The 22,757-nt window shown below is 37.3% G+C and overlaps 1 protein-coding gene across 1 annotated transcript in view; it reads right to left on the bottom strand.

Moving 5' to 3' along the window:
• Positions 1-22,757, bottom strand: part of LOC130648239 (uncharacterized) — a 42,712-nt gene that overhangs the window by 15,082 nt on the left and 4,873 nt on the right. The window contains exons 5-7 of the mRNA XM_057454278.1: positions 11,627-22,645; positions 516-10,913; positions 215-290 (exon numbers count right to left, since the gene is read on the bottom strand). Coding sequence (XP_057310261.1) covers positions 215-290; positions 516-10,913; positions 11,627-22,645 — 21,493 coding nt within the window. The remainder of the gene's footprint in view (positions 1-214; positions 291-515; positions 10,914-11,626; positions 22,646-22,757) is intronic.

Here is a 22,757-nt window from a genome sequence, read left to right as displayed (position 1 = left end):
CACCAACTGGCCATTACTGTTGATAAGGATAGGTGTTTCTGCATGCTCTTTCAATGTATGTGCATTGTCGTTATTTCGTGACGGCGTATAACCATTTTCTGACGATACGTCAGTATTATAAGATGGCGTGTCGTCATAAAAATTGTTCATGTCATCATGTATAGGTCTTATACGATGTTTATGGTGTCTGTGTTTGCGATAAAATTTACCATACCTTGCCTTCCAGGAGCGACGGGTTGTCCTCGTGTCACTTCCTAAATCCACATATTTCCCTTGGTTTGGCTTAACACCTATGAAGATAATCGCACACATAATGTAGCTATAATAAGCCCAAGGAAAAGATCCACAGGTTTACTCAGACACAAAATGCAAATATTAATATAAGAGATTATTTGCTGGATAACTAAAACCTGCTTTGTGCCGTAAAAGAACTTTAAGCTTGGGTTTAAATTTTTCTTGCCACTATAATTTCCATGTAAGAAAAAAAGAGAATTAGAACAAACTTTTTCACTAACCATATGGAAATTTCCAGTTGCCATTTTGATCAACGTATTCATGTGGATCTTCACCCCCATCCTCCTCCTCATCAAGATCATCTTCATCATCATCGTCATCATCATCATCAACTATTTTTATAACAGGTTCATGTTCTCTACCATTCGTGTAAGTCGGGTTGATGTTTTTACCATTTGGTTTTGATGTTCGAGCAGCAAACATTGTAGGATTAGCATCATTGTCATACTCAACATGCTTCCGTGATCCTTCCATAGAATTCAGTTTATTCCAAACATCTAATCCAGCATTGGTTGCACCCAGGTCAGTAACAACTCCTTGTGTTTTCTTCAATGACGCTGGTGATTTGGTTTCAACAATTGGGATTTGTTTAGTTGGTGGAATCACCTTCGTTGATAAATCTGCAATTTCTTTTTCAATCAGCTCCAATTGGTTTTCTTCCTTACTCTTTCGGAGAAATTTTGGTTTGTTTACTTGATTTTCTTTAGTTTCTATCGTGACATCATCTCTTTGAGGAGACGAAGCTTTACTGAAAAATCCAATTGAAGGATCATCTTCTTGCACATATGAATCTTGAGGATTCTCAAAGAATATAGTCATAGGTGGTGTAGATGGAATTTGTTGATTTGTTGTGATTTTTGGTGGCGATATAATAGACTTTCTCATTGCATTGGAATCATCAGTTATAAAAGCAATTCTTGGCTTGTAAACATCATCTCTCAAATATTTTGTCTCACAGACATGATTTTGACATTTCACAGTGTAACAATAACTCTTTAACATAAATGCAGCGTCACAATTTTCTTCCGTGCAGCACAACTGAAAACATTCTGCATCAGTGGCTACTACTCCATGTCGTTTAAAGGAACCAGCTTGTAAGCCGCGGGTTAACGTAATAGAAGTTTTAAAAGTTTTTGTTTTGCATTTTATTTTCCCGGTTGCAGTGGTTGGCGAAGGATTTGAAGCTAAGGTATCTTTGCTATTCCGTTTTCTTATGACGCGCGCACGTGTAGAATACGGATTCGATCTCGCTTTCACAGTTTCACAAGAAGACTGGTGGTAACACGATACAGTGTAGCATCGATCTCCTATCATATATGCTACGTCACATGTGTCGTCTTGACAGCAGGAATCAGAACAAGTTTCCATGTCTGTAACGTCACTCTTTTCCGTGTATGTACCCGCCTTAAAGCCATCTTTCAAAGCTACACCTTCTTGCAGATCTCCAAGAGAGCACTTATTTGAAACCATTCGATCTATTTCTTCTATCGGATCGTCAACATCATCAATGTTTATATCTTCGTTTTTATCTTCGTTTACATTGTCATTAACAATATCTGCAACATTTTCATCATCTACAATGGAGATCTTTTTGCGTTTCTTCATCGGCTGTGTTGAGTGTTGTAACATATTGATTATATCATCGTTATTAAAGGAGTCCTCACTGTCATGTTGTATTCTTGGTTGTCGTGGTACAACTGAGAATTTCTCATGTCTCTTTGTAGGATAAGATTTCACATTCGTTGTTTCGGAATCATCAAACACTCCCCTGTTTTGAGAGTTTTCGGCCAGGTCGTCTTCATCAACAATGTTTTTGTGTACATTCCGCACTTCATGAGGAGACATCATGTCTACGTCATCAGAGTCGTCGTCATTTATAATGTTTATTGACTTACTTTCTTTTTCTTCCCTTCCATTATTAGTGACCATTATTGGTGTCTCAACATGCTGATTTTTCTTACGGAAGCTCTTTGCTGTTGGTGGGGAAGCTTCTCTCTGACGTGTTGGCGACTTTGTTGACGTCGTGGTTTCACTCACTATATTTTTGGATGTTTGATGATGACGGGAAGCTGTTTTCATAGATGCTTTAGATATATTTTTGATTGGATGTACAGCCTCGATTGTCTTTTGGTCTTGATTAGTATTTTTGACAAGATTCGTATCAATAACGTGTTTTGTTTGCGCACGCTCATCTTGTTTTTGTTTTTCTTCGTCTCCGGCATGTTCACGTGACGTATCACCAGTGTATATATTAATATTCACCATTTTATTAGTTGGGGAATCTGCATCTTTATATTTCTCTTTGATTGAATTTTCATCTTTTACTTTTTTTTCAACATGTTGTGGATTTTCTTTGATAGCATGAAAAGTTTCTCCGTCATTAAAACCATGGTTAGTTAAGAATGTGTTCAGTTTTCGTGCAAACTCAAGTCTATCATTCGTTGTGTGGACTCTAGTAGTAGTTGGAGAAGTCCTAACCTGAAATGATCTTTTAGATGGTGTCACATCTGGTCTTGAATTTGTAATATCAGGACCTGTTTTCACAGGCTCTGGTCCTGTTTTTACAACAGGGTTGTTAACATACGTGTTACTCGTTTCAACGTGTTTGAAGACATATATTGCAGCAGTCGGAAAACGCGAAAATTTCGCTGCTACCGGTAAACAGTCTTCTAAACTGACGCAATTCACGGTAAAACATTTGTTTTTTAGCATAAATGCCACATCGCATTCAGGAGACTGGCAGCAAATTCTCGCACAGTGGATTGCATCCTCAACAACCCCCTGGTCGGTAAAATAGCCCGAATCCTTTCCTCGACGCAGCGAAACATTGTAAGAAACCGGGCTATACTGACACAGGGGAGGTGTCAAGGATGTATGGTGTTGTTTCTGTGGATAAATTGTAAGCCCATGTAGCCCAGACATGGTATTAAATGTATTCGAAGTACGAAGTAAATGAGTTTGTGTTTCAGGGTCAAAGTCCCCTTTATTACCATCTGTGGTTTCCTTCCCACGTTGGTGTTCTGCGTTGATGGCTTCTTTTAAAAACCATATTTGATCTTGCAAAGCTTTACTTTGCAAATTTTTGTTTGTTGCATCTGCGTTAGTTTGATTTTGCAGGTGATCTATACTCTGCTGGCTTTGTTTTAGTTGTGGCATCTCTGTTGCTGCTGTGAATGTTACATTACCTTGCTGTGTTGTTGTTGTTGTTGTTGGTGGTGGTGTCAGCGAGTTATTTGTTTTTTTGTTTGCAGTTATTTGTGCTGCTGCTACATCTGTTGCGTTTAATAACATCATCTTTTGCTGAAGCAACAATGCCTCGCTTTGGCGTTGTACATACCGTCGCATAACCGACACGACGGGTATTAAAGATGACGAAACTTTTGCAGGGATCATTTGACATTTTCCATCGATTTTGCAATGCACAAGGTAACACTGTTTCTTTAACATAAATGCATAATCGCATGTCACGTCTTTGCAACAAGAGTTGATGCATCTGTAAAAATCTGAAACATTATTCTCTGGTGTAAATACAGCTTTATTTAATCCCCCTTGGATTTTAAAACCGACTTTTGGTGGAGAATGAGAGCAGAGTTTTAAAGAAGTTGAAGCTTGCTTTGTTGTTGTGGCAGCTGACGGTGTCGTCGGCGTCGTCGTTGGCGTCGTCGTTGTTGTTGTTCGAGTCGCAGTGGGTGAGGTGCTCGTTGTAGATGACGTAGTTGCTGCAGTCGGTACCATCGTTGTTGTTGTGGTTGTAGTTGTTGTGGTTGTTGTCGTGGATGTTGTCGGGATAGTTGTTACTGACGTTAGATACGATGCAATCGATGTTAAAGGTGATGATGTTGTCAAGTAACTTGTCTCTTTCATGCTGGGTTGAACATTCTTTCTTATTGCTGCTTCATCATTTTGTGTGGATTGATAATTTTTATTAGCTGAAATTTTATGTACGCGCTCTTTATATCTAGACATTACCGACAGCACAGGTGAGAGAGGGCCGGGTCTGGCTTTTACAATTGCACAATTCTTCTGCTGGTCGTCGCATTGTACCAAAACACAACGTCGTTGTACCATAAAAGCTATGTCACATTCGGCTTGATTACAGCACAACTTTATGCAATTTGAAAAAGTATCAACGTCAAATTGTGCAATTATTTTAGATCCTAACTCCCCAAGTAACATATAATTCACTAATGACAAAGAATGTAAACAAATAGTCGGTGGTTGTATGATTGATGTTTGTGCGAGAGCATTGTCAATGTTTGGATGGTATATTCTCTTTGGTGGACTTGTGCTTAAATTTTCCTGACTTGAAGGGAACGTTCGATTCATTACTTTAGTAAATCCAGTTAGCACTGATTTCTGCACTGTTATCGAAGAGTTAAAAAATTGAAGTAAGCTATTAAACTTCTCCTTTAAACTTTTCATCTCTGTGTTAGCATCTTTTAAAGATTGCGCAAAACTTGTAGCGTTTCCAAGGATCTGGTCTTTCTTATACACGTTTGTTTTAGAAAAAAATCGCGAATCTTTCTGTACTGCAGCAGTGATTAAATCAGATGAAGTTTGGTTTGTTGCAGAAATTCTTTTCATTTCTAAATTTGAGATATTTGTCATAACGGCGCCTAATCTTTCAATCAGTGGTTTAATATTTTGTCTATTTTCGCCCTTGATTTCGTTGGAATACTCTTTGATTTGTTCTCCAATTTTCTCCACAGCACTTGTTATGTTTAATGCATTGATCTCACGATGAATTGCTTGCTGAAGAGTTAGCTCTTCTTTTGTTTTTGCTGTTGTCTTTAAATTCAACAAATTCTCATTAATTAAGTGAATTTGGTCAAAAAAACTTTCCATTCTATTAACAATGTTCGTAAAGTTAGCACTTTGTATATCATGTTGGTGTACATTGTATGCCGATTTTAGTCCAATGTTGTTCTTTCCCATGTAATCTCGGTCATCATCCATAATATAATGCTCATCTTCATCAGGATTTTGCATTCTGTTATATCCATCATTCCTATATGTTCCACGCTTTTCTCCATTTACATTCTGAACTTCAATTGGAGTTAAATTTCCTATTGTGTGATCAGTAAACATTTTAGTCACACCCACAACAACAGCAGCAGGAGTGCGCGTTGTTTGGATAACCTCACTAACACTTTTGCTATTCACAGCTAGTTTCTTTTTAATTATTGATGAATTTTGCTTTAGCTTGTCTTCAAATTTTTCAAATGCTTCTTGCATCAAATTTGTCAAGTTTTCTGCATTTATCTCATTTGATGTTTGTTCTCGAATCATTGAAGCATTCGATGGTATAGATGACGCTGTTGTATTTGTGGTGAACACGTCAAACTGTGGTGATGCGTTCACTCGTGGAGATTCTTCCTTTAGTCTTTGCACAATCTTGTTTGCGAGTTGATCCACTTGATGACTATCTAAGTTGTTGTTCTTATTATTGTTAGTGTTGTTGTTGTTTTTGTTATTTCCTTTAAATATTCGCTCCACAATTTTATATTGGGTTCCATTCAAGTCTCTCAACAAAGGAACAATCAAATTTAGAACGTCACGCTCATCTTTCTCTTGCTGGTGACGGTCTGTGTTGACATAATTCTTTTTGAGATTCAACAAATCCATTCTAACAGCTCCAATTGTTTTTACCATGAATTGGAGTTTTTCATCATTTTCTCTTTTAGAATCTCCTAATGCTCGTTCAAGAACTATATCAATTGGTGTATATGACTTTGATGGTTTGATTATACTTTGCTTTGGTTTAGTCACTACAGGTGCAATATTACTAAAAGCATCTTGCAGTAGGTTACTGTCAGTTTGGGACATTTTATTTTTCACTTTTGGCGCTTTTGAACTGGTCACTACTAGTTTGGACATCGATGGTGATATTACTTCAGTTAGACTAGGTGAAGTAGTTTTAAAGATATGGAAGGCAGCCGGTTTTGTTGAGGTTGTTAGAGGTTTAGCTGGTTTTAAGTGTGTAATAACAGGACTGATTTTTATTTGTTTTATGGATGGCAACAGCAGAGTGTGTAAAGACCTGCTTTGATTGACACTAGAATTGCTTTGCATGGATCTGAATAATGGTAAATTCACCATATGGGGTTTACTCCATTTCGAATTGTTGACAGTAGAATTAGTTTTCAATAGCTGTGATGCAGTACTTATCGGTTTATATTGGTTTAAATTAGCAATTCTTGATGAAGACGAAGATACACTTTTCAAATACAGAGTAGGAGATGGTTGAATTGACTTAACACTTAACAACTGTAACTCCATTAAGTCATTCGACTTTGTGTTGGAAAAGGTTGGTACCATCACAGATTTTGACGGCTTAATCAATAATTGTGTATTTGTAAATTTTGATGATGGAAATATTGCACTCGTTGCCGTAAAATCTGATGTTACTTGTGCAAATGGTGTTGGACGAACGTATCTGCTTTGAAGTTCACCAATTGTGTTTGAGATATTAACATCTGCTTTTGTGGCAAGCATGGAAGGATACACACGTATCTTTGGTTGGTTTTTTGTAATATTCATTGGTAATTGTACTGTCCTGTTAGCTGATGAAAACTGCAATTCTTTGATGTTTCCCGGCATAATCAAAAAAGGCTGAGATGAATTAACTTTCAGCTGCATTGTTGGTGATGTGAAAGTTGTGAACGAATTTAAGCCCTTAGTTGGTGATTTGTTGGCATCATCTTTGAGATAAAATATTTGGACCATTTGTGAGAAAAGCAGTCTCGTTTCTTCAGATCGAGGTATATATGCAACTTTAGGCTGAAAGTATGCCGATTTTGATATAATGGGTGAGCACTTCATGGGTTCTCTACATGCTACTAAATAACATCGTGATTTCAACATGAAGGCGACATTGCATTCAAACTTCTTACAGCACATCTTAATGCAGGTGTCGAAATTTTTAACTCGTCCTTCGTCGAAAAACATTCCGGATTTTAAGCCATTCTTTAAAGTAGCGTTGTAAAGTTTAAAGTTTACGTCACAGTTCTTATTCATCTCATTCTTGTTATCTTCTCTTTCTTTAGATTTTTTAGGATACGCATCATTGAGCACTGAATTGATTTTTATTGCATGCGTTTTATCTTCATCCGGGTTAATGAAAACAACAATAGGTTTTGTTGGTAAACCGTCAGGTATGTTAACATGCGAGTCCGGTTGATCAGGACCACTTTTTGTCTCATATACTTTCGGTTTTTCGTCATCCGGATTGGTTTCGTACGGCTCCTCAACACGTTCATGTTTGACGCCTTCTTCTTCTAGCTTTTCCAGTTGTTTTAGTTGTACCAGTGATGGTTTCAATGTAGTGACGTTATACGTCGGGTGATACACCTTCATTGGGAAATATTCCTTTTCTAAATATTTTGGTTTCAAAGTAACATCCTGTTCTCCGGCATCTTCATCAAATTCGGTGGAATCCTCTGTCACAGGGCTTATCTTATGTTTTCCAGAATTCTGATTTCTAAAGGTCTTCATTATTTTTTCAGGAGGAAGTATATAACTGTTGTCATCGGTAACTATTGACAACTGTGGCACATCGTTTTCTTTAGGCACCATAGGGCTACCAGGATGCTTTGGGTGTATATCTGAGGGTGGGATACTCCCAGAAGACCAGAAGCTTCCTTGGACGTTCTTGTTGTATTGTGAATACTCTGTTGGTGCACTTGGGACATGGAAATTTTCCTGCTTCATAATGTCGTTCTTGTCCTCCATCTTCTTGCTGTTATTTTTATATGTTGCCACCACTTCTACTAATACTTCATGCTCTATCTTTTTTATGGGTGTCCGTGATGGAGAGTAAAAAAGTGTTATGTTTTGATTTTTGATCAGAGAAGAAGAATTTGAATTAAAAACTGTTGATGCGTGTGGAATTTCTTGCAGAATACTGGTTGACGATTGTATAATCTGTCTTAAAGATGTATGGTTTATTGCTATTTTAGAGCTCTGTAATGGAGCCTTATTATTGGATGTTGGTACACTGCTTGGCTGAACAGGAAATGACATTGCACTGGTTTTTGAAACAATGCTTTTTGTCATGTTGTTTTGAGATGTCAAATGAAATGATTTGGTTTCTTGAGGACTGTAGTTTGTAGGGACTTCCATTGTTGACCATGGGACCGGAGTTGATGGTTGAAGGTTAAAAACATTCACGTCTTTCATTTCATTTCTTGTATTTGTGACATTAGATTTTCTGACAATGGTCAAGTGTGGTTTAAAAAACGAAACATCAGTCTCCACTGGTAGGCAATCCTCCCTTGATTTGCATTTCACGTTAAAACAATGTGCAATAACAAGGGCAACGTTGCATTCTTCCCAAGCACAACATAGTTTACGGCAGTCTTCAAGTTGCTTCACACCTTTGTGGGGTCGATACTCTCCCGCTTGCCATCCCCCTTTCAGTACCTTGTTTGGTTCAACTGCATTGCGTGGACAGTCTTCATCTTCTTCAACCACCTTTGGTAATGTTGGATTTAAGATGCTTTCAAAGAAGGCTTCGTCACCGTTTTTATTGGTTTTGTCATCAACTACAGTGGCAGTTGGAATCTGCGTTGGTGTCCATGCCTTAATCTCTTCCTCACCGTCATTGTCAATATCATCATTGTTGTCATTTGGAATGTTCATCCTGTTAGCATTTTTCTTCTGAATGTAAATCAACATAGAACTGGAGTCATGGTTTACCCTGACTGGTTTACATTCGATACGCTTTGTGCACTTTAACAAAAAACATGCACCATTTCTTTGAAATACAACATTGCAGTCTGAGAGTTTACAACAAGCATTGATGCACCTCTCAGGAGTTTTTATCTCTTTATCTTTTTTAAGAATTTCGAAACCATTTTTAAGCTTAAAGTTTTGATAAAATTGAAAACTAGCATGACACTTCCTTTTAAGATTACTATAAATTTTTAATTTTTTTAAAAAGCTCACTCCAGGGGTTTTTATTAGCTCTTTAGCTTGAGTCTTTTCTTTCCAGGTAAAAGAGGCCAGAAAAGTTTTGTTTGCAGATGTAAGAGGCTTTGGCATGGTTCTAAATTTAGTGTTTGTAAAACTGTTTGGTCTTGTAGGTCCAATTTTATATTCTCTCGTTGATTTTGAGCTTGTGTATTCTGTTGGTGATGTTTTATTTTTATCGGATTTTTTACTCGTTTTTATTTCTTCATGTGGTAATACAGCTGTAGAGTTTTTACTTTTAGAGAGTTTCTGTGCTACCTTCCCATTAGTAAAGTTTACATTTCTTGTGATTTGATGAGATTTGATTTGATTTGATTTGAGATTTGATTTCGCTACTGTATTGTTTAAACGGAGCAAAATGTAATCGATTTTTGATTGGAGTTTTTTCAAGATGGCAGTGTTAGCTGCGTGTGTTGGTTTTCTGCTTTTAGTTGGTTTCTGGGCAAGCAACAACTCTTCTCTCTTCTGCATCGTTGTTACAACATTCATGAGTTTGTTCAGCTTTTGCAACAGTGGTGCAGCCATCTTGTTTGTCGTCTTATCTTCAGTTTGCCTCAATAACTTTGGAAGCTTTGCCTCGTTTTCCTTTGTTTCGTTTAATTTGTGCTCGATTATTTTACTTAAGTTTTGAACCAGATGATTTGCACTGTTCATATAGTGTCTTGCATTTGTCTCGTTTAGTACAATTTTATCAACTAAATCTACTAGCGACTTCATTGCAGGATTAGAGGCAATCAAGGTTGTGATTTTATTTACATCGTCAAACGAAAGAACAGAAATACGAGTTCTGTTTTCTTTTGTCTTATTCTGATGAGTGATGTCATTGTTTGGTTTGTCAGTACTCTTCAAATCAGCAAAAACACTGACCAGATCAGACCTGTCAACATCTTCGACAGTATTCTTCTTTACTGGAAGTTTCTGGCGTTTGCTTGAAGTTGTATTCTCAGTCATGGTATCATTATTCTGAAAGTCTGTTTGGTTTTTTTTTTCGAAAGCTTTGCTTGTAGTCTCTGGTTTTGATAACTTTTTTTCTGTAACTACCAAAGGTTTAGCAGTACTATAAGCAATCCCCTTACTTTCTGACAAGTGTTCCTGGCTCTGTCCTTTTAAACTCACAACATCACGCATTGGCTGAATTGCCCATACATTTGACTGTTGATTTTTAGCTTTTAATGATAACGTTCTCTCATTGGTCGACTCTAAAAAAGGGACAGTCTCATTGGCTGTCAAATCAACTTCCGTTTCATTTGATACCAGATTTGTTTCGTTTCCAGCTTCCTGTATTTCTTGCACATCGTGTGATAACGCTTGTTTGTCAAGTGAATGTCGGCGTCTCAATTCTGGTTTTTGTTTTAGTGGCATTGTGTGTTCGAAAGATTGGGTACCAACAAAAACTGGTCGCATTGATTTCATAAGTCTTGTATCTTCGTGAAATCCAGATAATCTCGTTTTAGATTGTTTATGTTTTCTTTTGAGTTGTGTTGCCATAGAAACGCTATAATGTTCCACGTAATTTGTTTTTACTGTGCTCTGTGATAAGTCCAAATGTTTTAAAGCATGTCTCGCATGTTTGGGAAGAGTTGATCGTATCTTAAGAGGAGATTGTGCTCTGGATGTTTCAATAAAATCTCTTCGCTTTTCATCATCGTCTAAAATAAAATCGAGTCGTTGAAAAGAGATTATTCAATTAAGAAAGTTTTTTCTTGAGAAGAAAAAACTTTATTAATTTATTTTTCTCTGTGCAAGCAATCGAAGCAAAAAGCTCGGCCATCTGAGTCAGATGGAGACATTTAATCCAAAAATATGTCAAGCCTTGTTTCAGTAAAAAGGAGGCAGCGTGTATAAGTTACGCTTAGTTTTTTAAATACATTTGTCAGTACCTTCAAGACTTGTTTTCTCAAAGTATATTTCTCATATAAATTTTATATTGCCTGTTTTATAGATAAGCTTACACGCAGAATGAGTAATACCACACAAAGTATGAATATTGATAGCAAAGCGCGCCTCATAACAAAGACGTAGAACACGCGAACATCCATTATCACAGTTATTAGTGTGTTACTACAACACTATTCGATAAACCTGTAGCAATTTCCACTTTGCCACAAACACAATAGAAAAGTTAGGAGATTTCTGGCATCTTGATAACATCAGTTCATACACAAAAGAATTGTTTTTAGAAATTTGTTAACCAGTGCAGCGATTATTAAGTGCTTTAAAACTGTGGTGAAAGTAATGTAAGGTTAAAGCGATAAGGAAGATAAAGGGTTTAAAAATCTTCTTGTAGGATTGAAAGAGAGAGTCTCTCTTTTACCCTCCTACTATAAAGCTTGTCAGGTTAATATATAGAAGTTAAAGGTACCTGCATCTATTAAAGCGATTCTCACGTAAGCAATTTTCGGTTGATATTGCGTTGACTTCATGTCTGTTACATCACATGATTCACGTGAGTTGCACGTGAGAAGAAAGCACATTTTCTGCATCATCACGGCTATATCACATGTCTCCACATCACAGCATTTGTCTATACATTCTTGGAATGTGTGAATCTCTTTTTTGTAGTGATATGTTCCAGCCTTGGAACCAGCATTCAATGTTTTATCATCAAATACTTGATATGGCTTGCAGTGTTTCTTCTGCGTTGAATTCTTTGTGGTGCTGGATGCTGGTGCATCTAAATGTTGTAGTACCTCCACAGGGTTTTCATGATCATCCTTGATGTTCATAGTGGAGGAAATTAATTCTGGTTCTGTTTCGTCTGTATGAGCGTTCAAGTCTTTTACTAAATGATTAGGTTCTGGCTTTTCATCGGAAAATGCAGGTTTGAGGATTTCTTCTGGCAAAATCAGTTTACTGTTTATAAAAGTTGGTAGTTTTGTCGTCGTCGTCGTCGTCGTCATCGTCATCGTCGTCGTCGTCGTTGTTGTTGCTGTTGTTGTCGTTGTTGCTGGCACTGGCGTTGTCGTTGTAGCTGTTGTTGTCGTCGTTGTTGGCAGTGGTGTTGTCGTTGCCGTAGTAGCGGTTGATGTAGTGGTATCTAATAATATTGCCGGCGTCGTATCTGCTAGAAATGGTGGTGAATTTGTCGTAGTCTTAGCATTTTCATCAAGAAATGTAGCTTCCACTGAACCATCAGGTGAAAAAATGTCAAAATTTCTTTCTTCTCCTGCAACATGGTCACTCATTGAAGAATTAGGGGCTACTTTGTTCTTTTCTTTGCTATCATTATCTTCTTTTTCTTTCGGTTTATTTTCTTTTGTCTCTTCTTTTGTTTCTTTTGGGATTGCTTCTGAAGCTGTATCTAACCTTCCCAAGGTTTTATTTAACAATTCATCATCCACGGTATGTTCTGGATCAAATGGTATACGTTCCCTGCTATGTAAATAAACCAACTTCGGCTTCAAGATGGCGGCATTAAAAGCAGGTACTTTCTCACAGAGTTCCTTACTGTAACAATAAACAGAGTAGCACACATCGCCAATGATGAAGGCGAGATCGCAGTACATGGCGTCACAACAATGCTGTATACACTCATCGATGTTTGAAATTTTACCACGAGAAATAAATTGACCAGCGCCATAACTACCCTTGACTGTCACATCATGAAATGTTTCACTGTGCTTACAAAATGAAATCACATCTGGCGTTTCCTCCTGCAAGTTTACATCAACAAGAGCTTTATCTGAATTATCCAATTCATTAGCCATTGCCTTTCTAACATCTGCAACATTGATGTTAAATTCGCTATTAGCTTCAGCTGGTATGATAGTGCACAGATCCATATTCTCGCAGATAACACTATAGCATCTTTCGTTAATGGTAATGGCAAGATCGCACAATTCATCGCGACAGCAATGCTCAATACAGTGATTGAAGTCATTGGTTTTCTCTTTGAAAATAAAATTACCTGCTTCTGTTCCTCCTTTCAAAGTGACTCCTGTCTTGACTTCCGTGGACAGGCAAGTCAACATGGCATAACGGTCAGAATGATTGCTCATTGGTCTTAAAGGAACGGGTAGAACTAATCCATGCTTGTCGCCTTGTTTATTCGAATGAATGGATTCGTTCAGTTTGAGTGTTAAGTAATCCAGAAAATCGCTATCAGGTAGGGTTAGATTGTATTTTTGGATAATGCTGTGAACATGCGGAATAACTTGATCAAGTGGTTTTTTAGAAGTCACTATTAAATGTGTTAAGTTGCTGATAACTTCTTCAAATTGTGAAGTTTTGTAAGTTTTCTTTTTTGTGTTGGCTAGAACATGTTTTCTTTCTGCATTTTCTTTGCCCACATTTTCGCTCTTATTATTTTTTCGTTGTTTATCTGTCAGCTTCTCAGATAACATCTGTATTTTGCTAGTTTGTGCTTGAATAAGATCAAGCACTCCGTTTGGTACTTTTTCAAGTCTTTTATCATTCGGATTAAGATGCTGAAAATCCATTAAGTCATCTGTGTCTGGTGTTTCAGGAATATTTTTAACATGCGTAACGTTTGTGTCAGGTGTATCGGGAACATCAGAACCATTGTTAGATAAGTTTATAACAAAGTTTTTATTTGCATCTGATGAAAATGATTGGAAGGGTGTGACTGCTGGGATAGTTGTTGGAAAAATCTGGCGGTGAGTTGCATTTGTTGGGTGGACTTCTATAGTTTCGATTTGTAGAGAATTTTCAGAACGTATTGTTGTGAAAACGTCTTTTTTTGCTGTTGTTGTTGTTGTTGGTCCAGGTGTTACTACACTCAATCCCTTTGCTTCCACTTTGGGTTTCGCGTTTACAGGCAATACATGGTTATTCATCGTAGCAGTTGTTTTATGCCTTCTTATATCTATTTCCAATACATCAGCTGGTGTTAAATCCACCTTGCTTTCCTTATCTGCGTTTTCTGTTTTATTGAGACTGATATCTTTGCTTTGCTCGGTAAGTTGCTTCACAGCAGTAGAATTAGCTGGTTTTAATACCTCTAATGAATGCCTTTGCCATTTCCTTAACCTTTTAGCTTTATTTACAAGGCGATGAAACCTCCATAGCTTTTCAATGAGAGCATCCATGGCTCGAGCAACAAGACTGGTTGATTCTTTATCCAAGCTTTTTTCCTTAACACTTCGAATTTTTACAATCACAGGAATATGCGTGCTGTTTTGCTTTACCGGTACAGTCTCACAACGTTCATCAGTTTCACACTCGACTAAATAACAATAATGTCGATACCACATGGCGTAATGACATTTTTGAGCTCCGCAACACTTTAAAACGCAATCACCTAAGTTATCAGTACTGAGCACTGGGTGGAAGATACCGGCATATAAACCAGCACGAAATGAGCGATCGGAAAAAGCTTCTTGTACATTGCAAGTGGTTGGGATGAAATCATCAGCGTCGTTTGTCATTTTGTTTAGTGGTCTCGGGAGCTCCACTTTATTCTCTTTTTTTAAACTTGGCAATTCATTTTTTCTACTACCTGTTTCCGTCTTTATTCTTTTTAATTTCAGTCCTTTGGGATTAGTCTGGTTTTTATGTTGATCTATAGGCATGCTTTTTCTATTCTTCAACTGATCACTAGGTGCATGATATGGTGTTGGTAACTGCATCTTTCTGTCACCTGTCTCTGTTCTTTCTGGCTCCAATGTCAAAGCTTGCTCTGTGTTTTGATTTTGTTTTTCACCTTCTGTTACTAATGGATTTTCATCATCTGCTAAAATAATTTGAGGAATCCCTTGCTCATTTTCTTCATCTATACTATCATGACTATCGACAGTGTCGCTTAACAGCTGCGTTTGGCCATGCTTTGGATCAATCCATTTATCATTTTCTGTGACATACGAACCATCTGGTAAATGTTTTATCAAATGTTTTAGTTCATTTTCTTTGGCTTTTATTTCTTTATCAATGTCGAGAAGATTCAAATCATCATCGTGAGATATCAAATCCAATGGAGATTGATGTCGAATGTTTTTATGACGTCTATGGAAATTTAGTGGATGTATTTTAGTGTGTTCCTGCACAATTTTTTCTTGCTGTTTTATTTCTTTCTCGAGATCTTTAGAGTTTAGGATTTCATCCAGGTCAAGCAGGTTATGCTTTGCATGCTTAACGCTTTTATGTTTATGTGGCTGTTCATTCATGTAATTATCTTCATTATAATTAACTGCATCTGCAGGGATGTTTATTGGCTTTTGACCATATGAAATCTTACGCGCATGAAAACCATGATTTTTAAAGTCATTTTCGTCCTGATCCTCGCTTAAATCTGTCATAGCTTTGTCGCCATCTTTATCCTTACCATAAAAACTTTTAGCATAACTCCGAAATTTATTGTTTTTGTTGTTTTTCTTATTGATATAAAAATCCTGATAATCTCGAAACTTATTCTCACTCAGATCTGAGTTGATGTCTTTGTCTTCATTGCTCAGTTTCGTCATGATTTCATTTAATCTACCTTGTGCAACGTCAACTACTACTGGCTGGTCTGCAGTATTCTCAAGAAAGGGCACTATTGATATACTTTTCTCAGGATAATTATTACCCTGTTTTTGTCTTATCTCATCTTCAAACAGCTCAAGTAATTTCTTTCCAGTGTTTAAATAAGAATCGTTGTTTTTACTCAAACCTAAAAACGGCTCAATTTTTTCCGCTAAAAAGCTATTTGTAGCTGTCTTGGTGTCTTCCTGTGCTATCGTTGGACGTGCAGTCGTTGTTGTCGTAAGTTTCGGCGTAATCGTCGTTGTCGTAGGTTTCCGTGTCGTTGTAGTCGTAGTCATCGTTGTCGTCGTTGTCGTAGGTTTCGGCGTCGTTGTCGTTGTCGTTGTCGCGGTGGTTGTCGTCGATTTATGTCTCGGTGTCAGTATGTTTTTAAACGTTTGATCAAAGTTAACAAATGTTCTTGTAGGTGACTGTGTAACAAGTGTCGTCGTTGTTGTGGGTGATGATGTTGATGATGTCTTTGTAAATGGCAATGATGTTGGTAACTTTCCCATTGCTTCAACGGCAAATGCGTCAGTCAGATTCTTCTTATCTGTGTTCTGGTTGGTGTCAACAACTTCAACATTACCCTCTTTATTTTTAAATGCATTGATCACCCTATCTAGAGCTTCTGTTGATTTTGCTGGTAGATCGTTTGATTCAAAGGTGTTCAAATCACTTTCTTCAATACTACTTGCAGAAATCGTATTAGTATCATCAACAGGTTGGTCAAGATGTACTTGGGAAGGACTAACTTTTATCAAACCATTCGTTTCAATTGCTGTGTTTTCCAGTTCAGAATCAACAACATGTACATGTTTAGAATCAGTTGGGTCAATAGGCGTTGTGTTTGTTTCTTGAGCAATGTTGCCATTTGACACACTTTGAGTCTCTATTTTAGGATGTTTTGAAGGCGACATGGTAACTTCTTTATTTTTAATTTTATCTTCAGCAATCTTGTTGGAGTGATAACGTTGATCAAGTGTTTGTGCAAGCATCTCACCAATTTCTTTTCCAGCTTCGAAATATGCTGGAATTATCTTCGGAGAAGCTGTAGTGTTTGCAATTGCAAATGGATTATAAAAATCAATATGTGACGACTGGTGATAATCTTGAGTACGAAGATGCTTTTTTCTTCCTTGCTTACTTAAATTTTTCTGATCGTAATTTTTTCCTTTTGACTTTATATTTTCACCTACATGTTTGTTTGAAAACATTTTCTTTGTTCTTCTTCCATTCTGATGTTTATGTTTCACAAAGTGGCGATGTTTGTTCGCATTTTGAGCATGATGTTCTATTCTCTCTAAGTTCTTTTGTTTACGGGGACCATAATCCGACAGAATAGAAGGCCTGATAGTATCTATATCTACTTGCATCTGGTGAGATTTCATTTGATTTCTGTTTTCAACATTATCTACAAACGGTTTTTCTTCCGGGCTTATGCTTAATCCAAATTTAGCTTCATCCTTATATTGTCCCTCCTTATACTGTGGGCTTACTTCAGCTGTGGGTAGATGCAATAACTGCTGAAGGTACGTCTCTTGACTCATAACAGGTTTAATAGCATTCAAAGGTTTACGAGCTTGTTCCGATTTGGTTAAAACTCCATTGCTGCTTACTAGGGGTTTAATTTCAATGACTGGTTGGTCAACATCTACAGCGTTCGACTGTAGCAGTTTTGAGGTTGTTAGTTTATTTGGGTGCGATTGAGCTGGCGCTCTGTCGGTGTTATTTGCGAGTATCATATAAGGAAAATCAATAGGTTTTGTAATGGTATTTGAAGAAAATTCGCGATGAGAATAAGTAGGTTCAAATTGTTTTGGTGTTATATGTTGAGTAAGTTGAATTTTTGCTTTTACAGAAGACGATTTGCGTTTTTTTGCTTTCACATTTTTAATATTAGAAATTCTTTTAGAAGCTGACTTAACGTTTACAGGTGCGAAAGGCATGTGTTTCTCTGTCTCCATAGCTCTTTGTCTCTCATCGTTACCTTCAGCCTTGAGGCCTCTATCAGTAGCCTTGTAAATTGTTGTTGTAATTGGACTTCGAGTGTTCTGCACTGTCAACGTCATTACCATTGGTGTTGAAGAAGGCGTTGTTTCCATTACTGTGGTTATTTCATTATCCTCATCACTTCCTGAAATATTGTGTTCTCCACTTCCTGATATATCGTGCTCTCCACTTCCGTCAGAGCTACTTCCACTATTCATTAAATCATCTCCACTCTCACCTGAACCTCCTCCCGTGCTTTTCTGATGATCGTTGTGATTTTCTCCAACCGTCACAGGAGGAATTTTTATGATATTGTTCTGTTGAGGTGCTGTGGGTTGCACGCTAGTATAATTTTCCCTGGTTGCTGACATCGTAGTTAACATTGTAGTGTGATATGCTGGTCTTGGTGTTGTTTTGTGGCTCAAGGGTGGTTTTACTGTTTTAGTAGTATGACGGGAATGTGATCGCGGTTTTAAAATGTCTTTATTATTCTTTCCTTGTTGGGATCCAGTTAAGTGATCGTCAGTTGTATCCGATACAAACTTTTTGTGTGGAGTGTGTAGAGATACATTCTTCGCATGACCATGGGGGGACTGGTAATTTTTAAAGTTTCCTGTGTAGCTTTTAATAGTTTTAATAGATTCTGCATGATTTGCGTGAGATTTCTCTTTGTTTTCTTTGTCTTTGGAGTGGATACTTCCTTGAGGTTCATTAGCAGGTACTTCATTGTCTAACAGCATTATGTTGCCTCTTCCTAGCAGTTTACTTTTTCCTGACGTGCTGCTATTGAAGGAATTTATATTCTCATTGCCGAGCCACTCTTTAACTGGTGGTCGATGTTGGGTGGATAGCCTGTGACCATCTTTAATCTCTTTAGCCAATTGCTTGATCTTTTGATGCATTATTTCTAGTTCAGTATTTTTGATTGTATCGTCAATGTCTTTACTGGTAACACTAAGATTTCTATGTTGTTTCGTTACTGCTTTATCTTTTACATATAAAGGTATCGTTTCCTTAACGTCTGCTTGTATTGCACTTTTTGGTGGTATTTTGTTAGGCCGTAATGTGTGAAATATTTCTTTAGCTTTCAGCACAAGGTTCAAGAATTCTTCAGCATGGTGTTTCTTGGGACTGCTTGGTAATTTGTCATGTTGAGGTGGTACTGGAATTTTCCTATTTCGTTCACGAAGTTTCAAAGCAATCCTTTCGAGTTGTTTATTCAATTCTTCTAATTCTTTACGTTTTAGTGATGGTTGATAACTTGAAGCAGGGTTTTTTAAATCGTTCACCAAATCCATTGCTGGTTTTAGGTTAGTTAGATGGCTACTATGGGACTTGCTATCTTGTCTGGGTGAGAGCCTAGCTGTGGAAGAGCCTTTCAGATTGTGTGAAAACTTCTTGTTAAGTCGATGAAGCTTTTCCACAATTTCTCCAAGTTCACTATTAAGTCTATCCAATCCTTTATGTTTTGATAATTCAGTGTGACTTAGAATTTTAGAAACATTTTTGACTTTTGTTTCTCCTTTCGTATTCATGTGAAATGCTTTTAAGTCACCAGTACGATTTTTGATGTTGCTTGGAGTTTCTGTGGAATAATTATACATTACTAACAGTGGCGCTCCTTCCTTCGTATGTGCAATCCTTGGTGATGTTGTTGCACTGTAAGAAACTGGCGTTGGGGGCACATTCTCGTGTAGAACATTTTCAATAAAGTACTTTGTTGCATTCCATTTGGTGAGTAAACGTTCTGGTAATTTCTTACCGCGATGAGTTAGCTTAGCAGTTGCATTATACAATTTATAAATTGCCTTTAGGAACTTTTGTTTGAATGTTGGTGCAACGCTTGACATGGTCGCGTAGTCTCGCTCGCGTTTATTTTCTACTGTGTATCGGGTGCTTTGGTTTTGATGCGTTGTATGCGATGCCTGTTTTGGCGTTTCTGCAGTATACTTCGCGTGATGTGTCATTGGTGTTACATGTAAAGACGCCTTGTGATGAGTTTCTTTGTTTGTACTTCTGATGTAAGCGTTCTCTTTGCTTTGATGCTTAGCTGTTTTGTTTTTATTTTGAGATGGGTTTATCTTCTTCTGTTTAACTTCTTGTAGAGCGTTTTTAATCAGCTCAATTGATTTTTTAGCATGTTCTTCTTTACTCTTATGATGCAACTGAGCATCATGTTGGAGGTGTTGCAGATTATCCAGTACATGTTGATTATTAGAAGCTGACAGATTTTGAGAATGTTGATTTGGAGAAGCAATTGGAGCTGTTTTGTTTGCGCCAGTTGCGATTACAGCTTTTAAGGCATGTAATGTGGAGTTCCGCATCGTTTGTTGCAGATGAATTGCAGTTTGTAAGGGAATTAATGTGGTTGGGACAGTTACCAAATCAGTGTTTGCTGTTTTAGCTATTTTCTCGATTTTAGATTGCAAGAAATGTTCATTATTTATATTCTCTTTATGAGAAGAATGTCTTGATGACACTTTGCCATCTTTCTTGTTTAGGCGAGTTAAATTCTTAGCGGTGTGGATTTGTTTGGTAAAACTTTCAGGCTGCTGTTGTAGAGTGGTATTTATTGACAAATTAATTTTGGGAGGATAACTGGCTTCATTTTGACGATGACTAGTTTTATTCTGCCGATGAGCTGTTTTAAGTACACTTCGTAGAAAGTTCAACGTGGCATTCCATTTGGAAAAGTTAGAGATGCTTTTGTTACGTAAAGTATTCTTCGAAAGAGTATAAGGAGGGGAGTAACGTTGTGGTGTAGTTTTCTCAGAAGAGTTCATAGTGGCATTTAATAAAAGTTTTTGGGCATGATCCAGCTTGTTCAACATACTTGTAATGACCTTCTTTGGAATGTGAAGCTGCGTCGGTTTGGTTGCTAAACTTTGTCTTTTCGTTGTGGTGAGGTTTTCATTCGTTTGATTTACCATCTCTTGCAAAATAGCGCGTGTAGAGTTATTGGTAGCGTTTGTGTGGCTTTTAAACTTTACTGAGTGCTCAGAGTTACCGTTCAATCCCTTGTATGATAAAGATGTATTTATTTTCTTTTTATTTAAGACATTATGATGACCTCTGTATATAAAAGCCAAATGATAATACGGCTTATTTCTTCGCAAAACAGGCTGACATGATTCGTCATTGTCGCCACATCGCATGATATAACACACGTCACGCACAGTCATAGCGACGTTACAGTTAGGTGTCGCACAGCAATATTTGATGCAACTTTTTGGTCGGCCAGTGCGCTTGTAAAATAGAAGTCTACCAGATGATAGACCTCTTTTTAATGTCATCGAACGAAGAATTTTACCATGTTGGCATAGTGGAGTCTTGTGGTATGGTAGTGGGTGATGAAGCCTTGCGAGATGTAAATCTGTTTTGAAATGATTTGTTGCGTTTGGGGTTGCTTTCATCGAATGATTCGAGCCAAGTTCCCTTACTGGTGTGTGAAGAACAACAGATCTTTGAGATGTTGTGTTGTAAACATCTTTCGTTTTAGTTTGGTTGATATGCACTGCTGCATTTCTTGAATAAGTCATCTTCAGGGATGAAATATTCTCCCTCCTGTTGCTTGTGTTACTTGGTTCATTCGTTAAAGAAGAGTTAAAGTTGAGCACTTCGAAAAGTTCTTTCCGTGTAAGGTTTGTGTTTTTTACAGTGTGATTGCCAACTTCATTCGGTGAACTTGAATGTACATTTGACATTTTACTTCTGCTTTCAGATAATTTGTGAGCTGACTTGTGAGAAGCAACTCGTGATATCTTATTGTTGACCAAGTTTTCCGAGGATGAATTTGTCAAATAACTTTGCTTCACTAATGGGCTGATATGTTTATCATAGTTCATCCTTGCTGTATTACTAGTAGAATTAAGTTTGCTTGATTTCTTTTCAGTATTATTCATGTTTGAAGCCGCCTTCGAATAGTTATCCAACACGTTGTATATACTTTTAATCTTGTCATATAAATAATGAATCGGATTTTTTGATTGGTTGGTTTTATGGTTGCTTTTAGTATGATTGGAGGAAACGTTACTCCTGTCAATCAAAGCTCCTTCGTTGATGGCTGTCTCACCGATCCTTAACAAACCTCTGATTATATCATTTTTTACTGAGCTATCCTTGTTAATATTATGTTTTAAATTTACCAAAGGTGCAACGTGACTCTTATTAATTCCAAGTGACAAAAAATGCTGACGCAACGCTGACTCATTTTTTAGGTCGACAGTTTTGTGAATAACATCAGCAGTATGGATAGCGAGCAGTCCGACTTTCTTTAAATGCCTCGATAAGTCCTGTTTCTCATTTGCTTTCATTCCAGACAACAAATGACTTGATTTGTTGATAATTTTGGCGTCCGCATTTAACAATCTCAATACTAAGTTCTCCATGGTTGATTTGTTGTTCCACACTTTGTGCGGATTTCCACCAACACGTCGTTCTTTCGTCTGATCATTCTGTCTCTTGCTGGAATCCATACTATGTGCTGGAAAACTGTTGTTATTGAACGAATAGCTTGAGCTATTGTTGAGAGTGATGTTTTTCTTAAAAAATATCCTGGTGTAATTGTCAAAATGGTATCCGGCAAATGGTAGTGGTAAAAATTGATCTATAATTTGAGACACCACTGAAGAGCTGTTGGCTAAAGTCACTTTTGTAGCATTATGGACCAGTTTGGTCGCATATCTTTTCGTATGATTGACAGTCGCGTTCGTATAAGTATTCTTCTTAGTAGGATCGGTTGGACTTTCGTTAAACTTTTGATTCTTTCCTGGTAAAGCTGTCTTACTTGCAAGAAAATCATTTTCTGATTCATGTTGGTTGCCTCTTTTGGCACCTGTTCTATTTTGCGAATCTGCCTTTCTTGGTATAGATGACCTAGTTGTGGTCGCTATGTGCGGTATTGACTTATGCATATCATCCGCGGCGTTTTCTACAAAAGAATGTTAAATAAGTCAAGTGTCCTAATTTACGAGGCACATAAAAATTCACTAAGACCGATTTAAAACAATTGTCCTGGGTGAATGATTCTAACAAATAAACAA

This window comes from Hydractinia symbiolongicarpus, chromosome 6 (genome assembly GCF_029227915.1).
Source record: "Hydractinia symbiolongicarpus strain clone_291-10 chromosome 6, HSymV2.1, whole genome shotgun sequence".
Lineage (NCBI taxonomy): Eukaryota > Metazoa > Cnidaria > Hydrozoa > Anthoathecata > Hydractiniidae > Hydractinia > Hydractinia symbiolongicarpus.
This window is presented reverse-complemented; position numbering and strand designations above follow the sequence as displayed.